At 39.2% G+C, this 12,592-nt stretch overlaps 1 protein-coding gene across 1 annotated transcript; it reads left to right on the top strand.

The window, feature by feature from the left end:
• Positions 1-4,517: 4,517 nt before the first annotated feature.
• LOC128690256 (probable methyltransferase-like protein 15 homolog) lies at positions 4,518-12,222 on the top strand. The gene is made up of 5 exons (XM_053778852.2): positions 4,518-5,019; positions 5,148-5,306; positions 6,457-6,709; positions 7,438-7,582; positions 11,876-12,222. The coding sequence occupies exons 1-5, from the start codon at positions 4,598-4,600 to the stop codon at positions 12,085-12,087; spliced, it is 1,191 nt and encodes a 396-aa protein (XP_053634827.1). The 5' UTR covers positions 4,518-4,597; the 3' UTR covers positions 12,088-12,222.
• Positions 12,223-12,592: the final 370 nt, after the last annotated feature.

Raw genomic sequence — 12,592 nt, 5'->3', positions numbered from 1 at the left:
GATCTGCGATTTCACCTGCTTTGAATGGAGATGTTAATGTACAGCAGTATTCCAGCCTAGAGAGAACAAGTGATTTGAAAAGGATCATCATTGGCTTTGCATCTCCCGTTTTGAACGTTCTCATTATCCATCCTATCATTTTCTTTGCAATTGCGATCGTGGCACTGTTGTGATCCTTGAAAGTGAGATCCTCAGACATTACTACTCCCAGGTCCCTTACATTATTTTTCCGCTCTATTGTATGGCCAGAGTCTGTAGTATACTCTGTTCTAGTTATTATCTCCTCCAGTTTTCCATAACGGAGTAGTTGGAATTTGTCCTCATTGAACATCATATTGTTTACCGTTGCCCATTGGAAAACTTTGTTTATATCTTCTTGGAGGTTAACCGCGTCCTCAGCAGATGACAGCCTCATGCAGATCCTAGTGTCATCCGCAAAGGATGATACGGTGCTGTGGTGTATATCTCTGTCTATGTCTGATATGAGGATAAGGAATAAGATGGGGGCGAGTACTGTGCCTTGTGGAACAGAGCTCTTCACTATGGCAGCCTTTGATTTAACTCTGTTGACCACTACTCTTTGTGTTCGATTTGTTAGGAAGTTGAAAATCCATCTCCCCACTTTCCCAGTTATTCCTTAGCACGTATTTTATGGGCTATTACGCCATGATCGCATTTGTCAAATGCTTTTGCAAAGTCTGTGTATATTACATCTGCATTCTGATTTTCTTCCAGTGCATCCAAGGCCATATCATAGTGATCCAGTAGTTGTGAGAGGCAGGAGCGACTTGCCCTGAACCCATGTTGCCCTGGATTGTGCAGATTTTGGGAATCCAGGTGATTTGCAATCCTGCTTCTTAGCACTCTTTCCAAGGTTTTTATGATGTGGGACGTCAGAGCTATTGGTCTATAGTTCTTAGCTAATGCTTTGCTGCCACCTTTATGGAGTGGGGCTATATCCGTTGTTTTAAGTGACTGTGGAATTTCACCCATGTCCAAGCTCCTCCTCCATAGTGTACTTAGGGCACATGAGAGGGGTTTCTTGCAGTTCTTAATGAATACAGAGTTCCATGAGTCTGGGCCCGGGGCTGAGTGCATGGGCATGTTGTCAATGGCTTTTTCGAAATCTATCGGAGTTAGGGTGATGTCGGAAATCTGGCATACATTTATGGAGTTTTGAGGCTCATTCATGAAATCATTTGGGTAATCAATCCTCAGACTGATTAGTGGTTCACTAAACACAGAGTCGTACTGGGATTTCAATAGTATTTCACTCATTTCCTTGTTGTCATCTGTGTAAGTCCCATCCTGTCTGAGTAAGGGCCCGATACTAGATGTGGTATTTGCCTTGTTTTTGGCATATGAAAAGAAATATTTTGAATTTCTTTCAATTTCACTAATAGCTTTAAGTTCCTCCTGTCTCTCCTGGTTCCTGTAAGAGTCATTTAACTTGAGTTCGATAGTTTCCACTTCCCTGGTCAGCACCTCCTTTCGTGTATCAGATATTCTAGCACTCCTGAGGAGCTCAGTGACTCTTCGTCGTCTTCTGAAGAGGGAGCGTCTTTCTCTCTCCAGTTTACTCCTGCTCTTCTTTCTTAGGGGAATATGCCTAGAACATGCTTCAGCTGCCAGGAAGTTGATCTGCCAGGAAGTTGGCTTAGCGCTTCTTTTTTATCATAATAATAATAATAATACATACATGTAGCACTTGATGTTAAGAATGGTAACAAACCACACATTATAGGCAATCATACCTTAGAGGCGAGGGGCTCTCCTTCCTTGAATCAAACCTGATAGTCCCCCTCCCTTCTCTAGGTTTAGTGTTTCTTTACTTAATTGTCAGGGTAATCTAGGTTAAGTCATCATAACAGCATTTATAGGTAAACTTTTATTCATGTTCATTAAACAAGTTTACATTTTTATCAACTGTCTTAGCCTAAGAATACACAGTAAAGACTTGTTTTCATTATATATTTAATATGGTTATGACCCCAATATAATTAAAATAATGCATGCAAATTACTTATATGTAGTGTAATATCTCTGTATGATGCTGATTTAAATTAATAAGGAAAGAAAATTAATATACGTGCATATATCCTAGCGGGATTACCAAAAATGTTGTCCAGAGGGCTGAGGAAGGGTTGTTGAGGTGGTTCGGACATGTGGAGAGAATGGAGCGAAACAGAATAACTTCAAGAGTGTACCAGTCTGTAGTGGAGGGAAGGCGGGGTAGGGGTCGGCCTAGGAAAGGTTGGAGGGAGGGGGTAAAGGAGGTTTTGTGTGCGAGGGGCTTGGACTTCCAGCAGGCATGCGTGAGCGTGTTTGATAGGAGTGAATGGAGACAAATGGTTTTTAATACTTGACGTGCTGTTGGAGTGTGAGCAAAGTAACATTTATGAAGGGGTTCAAGGAAACCGGCAGGCCGGACTTGAGTCCTGGAGATGGGAAGTACAGTGCCTGCACTCTGAAGGAGGGGTGTTAATGTTGCAGTTTAAAAACTGTAGTGTAAAGCACCCTTCTGGCAAGACAGTGATGGAGTGAATGATGGTGAAAGTTTTTCTTTTTCGGGCCACCCTGCCTTGGTGGGAATCGGCCAGTGTGATAATAAAAAAAAATAAAAATAATCCTAGAGTTTACTTTAATTCATATTTCAAGGATTAAAATATTTGATGTTTGCAAAGAAAGTAAGCATTTTCATGAGTAAAGAGCTCTTCATCTAGGGAATTGGACCAAAACTCTACTTTCTTGGACCAAACCTGATTACTTTCATAACTCAGGTGATGCATGACCTATACAGGTTTAGCACTACCAAACAAATATAATAATAATTTATTGAGGTTCTTTACATTGCTAAATTTGGAGTCAAATCCCATATGATGCAAGATGTATGGGTAAATCTAACACCTGCTGCCTGATACCTAGCATTACGTAAATACAGTACCTAGGAGTTAGTTGAATTATAGGTTGCATCCCAGGAAAGGACCTTAAAAATAGACCTCAATGGAAATAGATATGATTTTGTTCAGATTTTTAACCCAAGTGAGGGTTAGCCACCCAGAATAACCCAATAAAATCAGTGTGTCATCAAGACTGTTTTTCCTTAATTTTGTCCCCCAGAATGCAACCCACAACAGTTGGCTAACACCCAGGTACCTATTTACTGCTAGGTGAACAGCAGAGGCATTGCTAGAGTTGGTGTCACCCGGGGCGGAATCTCTGGTGTCACCCGGGGCAGCATCTTTGGTGTCACCCCCATGAAATTCAAGGCCGGGGGGATGGGGGGTAAACTCCAGTTACGTCACTACTGCATGACCAGTAACTAATGTTTAGCAATGAGAACGTTTAAGGACCATAAACTGAACAGGAGAATACTTCTCAACTTTATTAATGATAAAATAAATAATCGTAGTAATATTGAGGAAACATAAACTCAAATACCACTTTGAGTACAGGCAACAGATCCTACATTTATTCATCTTTAACAAATGCCAAAACAAAAAAAAACTTGAAAAATAAAGAAAAACATTGCAATATCAGAGAAATGCTAGTTCCAATTTGACCTTGAGTACAGGTAACATCTCAGTGAATCTGATCTTACATTTCCTTGCCTTCACTTATGCAAAATCATTTATTACATCATCAAAATCAATGATTTTCCCCATATAGGCTTATTTGTACTTTTTTAATACATATATAATAGGCTATATAGAAACCAAGGATTTTTCTCTTATGTTGCTGCAGCACTGTTTTGGGCATTAGTGTCACCTTCTTTAGAGGCTCTATGATGTCACCCCCTAAATGGTGTCACCCGGGGCAGCCCACCCCTCTTACAATGCCCCTGGTGAACAGGGACAGCAGGTGTAAAGAAACAAGCCCAACATACCACGGGACTAAGCCACACTGTTTGGCTTCTGGTTTAGTAATGTGAATAAAGTCTTCTATGTGCTTTCAGAATCACTTTACAAACAGTAGTACTGTCTGTAAAATTATTTGTAGATTTTCTGTATAAACCTTATATTATCTTATTTTCAGGGATCTTGGTGAACATTTGCGTCTTCGTGTTACAGAGGGCTTTAAGCATGGTGATGCCACAGCTGTAGATGAAGAACATTGCCAAAGGATATATGCTTCTCTTAATCGTATAGCTACAAATGTATATGCTAAACAGTTAGTATCTTGGTAACAAAACTGATTTATAAGTTAAAATACAGTACAGTAATTCAATTTTTCTCAAAAATCATTAAAACATTCATAAATTTTGCTGGAAATTACCTCTGATTTACTTAATAACAAATTTATCATATATGTGCACCCATATTAACATTTTATATGATGATAGCTAGTAATCTCATTATATTATTTTCCAGTTACCCACGTTCACTGAACAGTACAGCAACAGGCCTTTCGGGAGCTGAGTGCAAACAGATGGTATCCAAGGAATTTTTAAATATGATGGAACATGAGGATAAGGGATTCTTTGCACGCCTATTCAAGAAAAATTAATTACTCTATAATTACTGTTTGTATTTTGTGCTTAAGCTGTTTTTGCTTGATACTGTACAATACTTCTGTTTTATTCTTTCTTATAATAACAATGACTTCATTAATGTTAAAGAATATGATAAGGATTGCTGGAGGATCTTTCGAGAATGCTGTGACAATCAAAGATGTGGTTAATCATGTTAGATTTCCAGTGTTCTCTGTGTTGAGAAAATGTGTATCAAGTGAGACAGAAACGTTTGCATGTGAAGAGAGAGAGAACCAACCATCTAACAATAAACACTCCCCTCATATTCCTGTCATGGCAGAGGAGGTGTTAGAGTTTCTCAAGCCAAGAGATAATGATGTCATTTTAGATATGACCTTTGGAAGTGGAGGCCATTCTCGTAAAATTTTAGAAAGTACCCCAGGTGTTCGGATTGTCTGCTTAGATAGAGACCCAACTGCCTTTGAATATGCAAAAGAATTACAGGGGAAATATCCAGAGAGGGTCCTGCCACTCTTGGGAAGATTTAGGTAAAATACTGTATATGATTTTATCTACTGTTATTAATATCTGTATATTGGATTATAATTTAAGCTTGTATAATTATTTATGAAAGGGTTTATAGAATGTTCCTGATAGAAAGGTCATATGTTTTCAGCGAGTTACCTGACCTTCTCTCAAAACTGAAATTGAAAAAGAATTTCTTCAATGGGGCGCTGATGGATCTGGGTGCATCATCAATGCAATTTGATACACCAGAGCGAGGATTTATGCTTAGCAAGGATGGACCTCTCGATATGCGCATGGATAGTAATAGGTAAAGCTACTATGCAAAGTTTGTTACATAGTTAACAGGCCTGATTATTTCCCATTCCCCAAGTACTGTTTGATCTGTCAATTCAGTGCTTCCACATGAATGTAGTAATAATAATTTGGTGAATGGTACATATAATTGCACCCCATAAATAGAGATGCAGTACTAAGCAAACCATACCCCCGGCCAGGATTGAACCCGCGGGTTCAGTCCCGGCCGGGGGTATGGTTTGTTTGCAATCGTGTCATTACGATTTCTTGAGTCATGCAGTACTAAGTATTGCACATGAAAATTAAAATTGTGAACGATTCTGAGAAGTATGAGACTGTTGGCAGTATTCTCCTCCTACAGACCAGATGGGGTAATTTAATGTATTTAGCACTGTTAAACTTATTTGTCTCAGATTACTCTAGCAGCACTGAGGATAAATTTTGCTATAGCAGAGTAGAAGTATAAAATAACTATTTTTATTTATAAAGAAAACAGTATGTAGATTTGCTGTAACTTTAGAGAAAATTGCAGTTGGAAGAGTATATTTTTGTTAAGCCTATGGTAAAATAACAGTGTACAAAGCAAACCTTTATTTACAGAATTTTACTCTAAGTAGAGCTTTGTCAAGCAAATACGAGGATCAGTATGACATGATAATAATAAGTTGGGTGAAATGATCTCAGGTTAATGGTCTTAGGTTGCAAGAGATAGGACACTTGTAGTTGTTGATGGGTTTACTTTATATTAGCTTCACAAGTGAATTGGTGATACAGTGCTAAAAGCTCCCAGATTTTGTCTTAATGGTGTTGGGAGTGTCATTTAGTTTTGTTTTCAATACCCAACAGTTAAGGTTCTATGGTGGGACCATCACTGTTCATACTGTTCCTTACTACTCATTTCTTCCTACTCATTCCTGCTACAGCTGGACAAAATTATACAGTTCACAGTAATGAAGAAAAGATACATGGGTAGAGCAAATTTTTATTATGATAATGTCACAGTTACACTGCATCTTTGTTCATTACTGTTCCTTATTATTTATTCCTCCCTGCTACAGTTGTAATCTGCTGACCCATGAGATATTCAGTTTTTCCAGTTACTTGGTGGCATGTTGTATATTTGGAGGTTTTAATTCTGCTTCTTTTTTTTTTTTTTTTTTCAGAGATCCAAAGCAGATGACAGCTTCTCAGATATTAAGTCACATAGATGAAGATTCCTTGTACAAAATTCTCAAATACTATGGTGAAGAAAGCAATGCTCGAAAGATTTCTCGTGGTGTGCTAGAGTCCCGTCATTTGTTCAAAAAGCTTCACACCACCAAAGAATTGACCGAGCTAGTATTGTCATTGATGGGAGATCAATACAGACTGGATAAGCTACAGAGATATTCCCATCCAGCAACCAAAACATTCCAGGTTTATTTTTTTTTTTTATTATTATTATACCACCTGTAATGAAAAATGTTAGTGTGAGTGAAAGTGAGAGAATACATATAGAATGAAAGAAAATTGTAATTGGGAAAAGACAAAAAAAAAATAATGAGAATATGTAGAGCTAAGTAGTTTTATTTGTAATACTGTACTTGGGATATTAAAAAAAACTAGTTCCACACATGAGAACTTCGACACTGTCTTTTGCCAAACATAATGCATGTATATCTCCATTCAAGTGCATGCATATTGCATGGAATTTAGTCCCACTCAGGTAGGTAACCCAAAAATAGAGAACACATTCACCAGTACTCATTTGCTGTCTTGCCAGAAGTGTGCAGACATGACAGTTAGGTGATCCTCCAAGCTGCAGCTGTTGCACTTGCAATTAAAAACATACCAAAAGATGCTGAGGTATGGATCAAAGGATGGTATAAATATGTTTAGATTCGGTATGTGTGAAAGCCTGACAGAAGTGTGATGTACGAATATATTAGGACCAATCAAACAAATATATTAAGCATTATGTTCACGTAACTGTAAACAGTTTAATTACCTTTCTTTGGTCTTTGTGGTTTCTCTGTTCATAGTATTACAAACATTTTCAGCTTATAATTCAGATTGTGTGTGTGTGTGTTATGAAAGTTTATTTTAGTTACAGTTCAGACATATACTGTATTTATTGACATTCCATAATTTCTTTTGTTTTACAGGCTCTTCGAATTCTTGTAAACAATGAGTTAAATGAATTGGATTACGGTCTTCGCCTAGCTCATTATTATCTTAAAAGTGGCGGTATTTTGGTGGCTATATCCTTCCACTCACTTGAAGATACAGTGGTTAAACGGCACATAACAGGTTAGCAGATTCCCTTCTGTAGTGTCAGTCTGGTTAAAAGAAAATCATTTGTCATATTAGTTTTCATTGTGCAACTGTGTATAACTTGTGATCCTTATTTTATTTCCAAACAAGTGAAGTTGATCAAGGATACCCATATATTAAACATTGCACATAATCCTTCCTGAATTGTATATGTGTTTGATTATATTTTTTTTTTTATTATCACACTGGCCGATTCCCACCAAGGCAGGGTGGCCCGAAAAAGAAAAACTTTCACCATCATTCACTCCATCACTGTCTTGCCAGAAGGGTGCTTTACACTACAGTTTTTAAACTGCAACATTAACACCCCTCCTTCAGAGTGCAGGCACTGTACTTCCCATCTCCAGGACTCAAGTCCGGCCTGCCGGTTTCCCTGAACCCCTTCATAAATGTTACTTTGCTCACACTCCAACAGTACGTTTAGTATTAAAAACCATTTGTCTCCATTCACTCCTATCAAACACGCTCACGCATGCCTGCTGGAAGTCCAAGCCCCTCGCACACAAAACCTCCTTTACCCCCTCCCTCCAACCTTTCCTAGGACGACCCCTACCCCGCCTTCCTTCCACTACAGACTGATACACTCTTGAAGTCACTCTGTTTCGCTCCATTCTCTCTACATGTCCGAACCACGTCAACAACCCTTCCTCAGCCCTCTGGACAACAGTTTTGGTAATCCCGCACCTCCTCCTAACTTCCAAACTACGAATTCTCTGCATTATATTCACACCACACATTGCCCTCAGACATGACATCTCCACTGCCTCCAGCCTTCTCCTCGCTGCAACATTCATCACCCATGCTTCACACCCATATAAGAGCGTTGGTAAAACTATACTCTCATACATTCCCCTCTTTGCCTCCAAGGACAAAGTTCTTTGTCTCCACAGACTCCTAAGTGCACCACTCACCCTTCCCCTCATCAATTCTATGATTCACCTCATCTTTCATAGACCCATCCGCTGACATGTCCACTCCCAAATATCTGAATACATTCACCTCCTCCATACTCTCTCCCTCCAATCTGATATCCAATCTTTCATCACCTAATTTTTTTGTTATCCTCATAACCTTACTCTTTCCTGTATTCACTTTTAATTTTCTTCTTTTGCACACCCTACCAAATTCATCCACCGATCTCTGCAACTTCTCTTCAGAATCTCCCAAGAGCACAGTGTCATCAGCAAAGAGCAACTGTGACAACTCCCACTTTATGTGTGATTCTTTATCTTTTAACTCCACGCCTCTTGCCAAGACCCTCGCATTTACTTCTCTTACAACCCCATCTATAAATATATTAAACAACCACGGTGACATCACACATCCTTGTCTAAGGCCTACTTTTACTGGGAAATAATTTCCCTCTTTCCTACATACTCTAACTTGAGCCTCACTATCCTCGTAAAAACTCTTCACTGCTTTCAGTAACCTACCTCCTACACCATACACCTGCAACATATGCCACATTGCTCCCCTATCCACCCTGTCATAAGCCTTTTCCAAATCCATTAATGCCACAAAGACCTCTTTAGCCTTATCTAAATACTGTTCACTTATATGTTTCACTGTAAACACCTGGTCCACACACCCCCTACCTTTCCTAAAGCCTCCTTGTTCATCTGCTATCCTATTCTCCATCTTACTCTTAATTCTTTCAATAATAACTCTACCATACACTTTACCAGGTATACTCAACAGACTTATCCCCCTATAATTTTTGCACTCTCTTTTTTCCCCTTTGCCTTTATACAAAGGAACTATGCATGCTTTCTGCCAATCCCTAGGTACCTTACCCTTTTCCATACATTTATTAAATAATTGCACCAACCACTCCAAAACTATATCCCCACCTGCTTTTAACATTTCTATCTTTATCCCATCAATCCCGGCTGCCTTACCCCCTTTCATTTTACCTACTGCCTCACGAACTTCCCCCACACTCACAACTGGCTCTTCCTCACTCCTACAAGATGTTATTCCTCCTTGCCCTATACACGAAATCACAGCTTCCCTATCTTCATCAACATTTAACAATTCCTCAAAATATTCCCTCCATCTTCCCAATACCTCTAACTCTCCATTTAATAACTCTCCTCTCCTATTTTTAACTGACAAATCCATTTGTTCTCTAGGCTTCCTTAACTTGTTAATCTCACTCCAAAACTTTTTCTTATTTTCAACAAAATTTGTTGATAACATCTCACCCACTCTCTCATTTGCTCTCTTTTTACATTGTTTTACCACTCTCTTAACCTCTCTCTTTTTCTCTATATACTCTTCCCTCCTTGCATCACTTCTACTTTGTAAAAACTTCTCATATGCTAACTTTTTCTTCCTTACTACTCTCTTTACATCATCATTCCACCAATCGCTCCTCTTCCCTCCCGCACCCACTTTCCTGTAACCACAAACTTCTGCTGAACACTCTAACACTACATTTTTAAACCTACCCCATACCTCTTCGACCCCATTGCCTATGCTCTCATTAGCCCATCTATCCTCCAGTAGCTGTTTATATCTTACTCTGCATTGGAAAATTTAGATAATGAACCACAAAATACAAAATCTCTGTATGATACTAAAAGATGGTTAAAAGTATAAGAGTTTCTAGAATGCTTTAAAATTACCTGGAGTATACCTGGAGAGGGTTGCAAAGGGTGAATGCCCCTCTTGGTGGATGAAGGCCTGATCAACCAAGGTGATGCTGTTGGCTGCACGCAACCCGACATACGCACCACAGCCCGGCTGGTCAGGTACTGACTTTAGGTACCTGTCCAGCACCTTCTTGAATACAGCCAGGGGTCTATTGGTAATCCCCCTTATGTATGCTGGGAGGTAGCTGAACACTCTTGGGCCCCCTGACACTTATTGTATAGTCTCTTATCATGCTAGTGGTACCCCTGCTTTTCATTGCAGGGATATTGCATCGTCTGCTGAGTCTTTTGCTTTCATAGCAGCGCTGTATAGCCCTTGTGGTTTAGCGCTTCTTTTTGATTATAGTAATAATTTTGCTTTCATAAGATAAGATGAAATTTCGTTCGGATTTTTAACCCCGGAGGGTTAGCCACCCAGGATAACCCAAGAAAAATCAGTGCGTCATCGAGGACTGTCTAACTTATTTCCATTGGGGTCCTCAATCTTGTCCCCCAGGATGCAACCCACACCAGTCAACTAACACCCAGGTACCTATTTGCTGCTAGGTGAACAGGACAACAGGTGTAAGGAAACGCATCGAAATATTTCCACCCGTCGGGAATCGAACCCGGGCCCTCCATGTGTGAAGCGGGAGCTTTAGCCACCAGGCCACTGGGAATGATTTTCATGTGCAAGTTTTGTACTAATCCCTCTAGGATTTTCCAAGTGTATATAATCATGTATCTCCCGCCTGCATTCTAGGGAGTACAGGTTCAGGAACCTCAACCGTTCCCAGTAATTTAGGTGTTTTATCACAGTTATGTGTGCCATGAAGGTTCTCTACATATTCTAGGTCAGCAATTTCACCTGCTTGGAAAGGTGCTGTTAGTGTGCAGCAATATTAAAGCCTAGATAGAACAAGCAACCTGAAGAGTGCCATCATGGGCTTGGCAACCCAGTACTGCTTCAGAATCTGTGCATACAGAACAGCTAAAAGTGTGCAAGAATTTCTAAAATGTTTTGAACTACATATATACTGTATTTATAACTGATTTCATATCTTAAAATATCATATCGATCTATTTTCATTATTGAGCATTACTAATACAAATGAAGTCCACATGCTGAGTCTAATCATATTTTATACCTTTACTTTTCTAAACATTTTACTAAAACAGTATTACATCACTGGGAAGTAAATCAGGGATCTTTCCTTTTATAGCTCTATTTTGAGTCTTACGTATATTGAGAAAGCAAAGGAAGAATGCAATTGCCTCTTCTGGAATTAAGCCTCTCTCTCTCGCAAGGAAAAACACCATATTGATGGCATGCCTTTTACCTGGTAAACAGTGGGAAAAGCCAACAAGTAGAATCCATTTAATACAATGTTTTACCCACATTGGGCTAAAATGTTTTATTAAAAGGATACTGTTACCAATGTCTTTATTTCCCCTTGCTTCTTTCCCTGCTCACCCCCTTTCCTGAAAGCCCTTGCCCCTTTCTCCAGCAGTATTTCAAAGATGTCAATACCTTGGGTATTTAAAACAGAATTGTATTTGCTTCTAATTTTAGATGGTAAAATAATTCTAATGGAATGATTTTCTGATTCTGAATTTTCCTTTTTTTATTTTTAAGGTGTGGATATTGACAAATCACATGAAAGTATTGGCTTAGGTGTGACGAAGCATCGAAGTGCTTTATCCAGTTACTCATCCACAGAAATGAAAAACATAATGACCAAAAACTGGAGTCCAGTAACCAAGCATGTTGTCTTGCCCTCGGAGGAAGAGGTTGTAAACAACCCTAGAGCTCGATCTGCCAAACTCAGGGCAGCTATCAAAGCATAAATGATGATCCAATTGTTTAAAGAATGTAAAATTACTGAAAGCCCTTTGTTGGAAGTGCAGTATACACTTGTGGGAATAATGGAACCATTGGAAGGAATTCAGTTGTAATTAATACTGTAGTACATTTTTATAATATATACAGTAGGCTGACAAAGAGAATGTATAAGTTTTGGGTGGAAGAGAGAAAGGGAAGGGGTTGTCTCTGAAATGGTTAGATGGAAGAGGTACAAGAGGCTTTGAGTTTTAGGGGCTTGAGCATTCAGTAGGCTTGTGTGAGCATGTTAGGAGTGAATGAAGATATAGTTAGTGGTTTTTAATTGCCATGCTGTTGGAGTACGAGTAAAGTAACTTATGAAGGGATTCAGAGAAAGCAGTTAGCCAGATTTGAGTCCTGGAGGTGGGAAGGGCAATCCCTACACTCTGAAGGAGGGGTGGGAATATTGCAGTTGGAAGGGTGGTATGAGTGTGGTGTCAGTTAAGCGAATGTGTTTTCTTTTTTGAGTCA

Source organism: Cherax quadricarinatus, chromosome 32, assembly GCF_038502225.1.
Source record: "Cherax quadricarinatus isolate ZL_2023a chromosome 32, ASM3850222v1, whole genome shotgun sequence".
Lineage (NCBI taxonomy): Eukaryota > Metazoa > Arthropoda > Malacostraca > Decapoda > Parastacidae > Cherax > Cherax quadricarinatus.
This window is presented reverse-complemented; position numbering and strand designations above follow the sequence as displayed.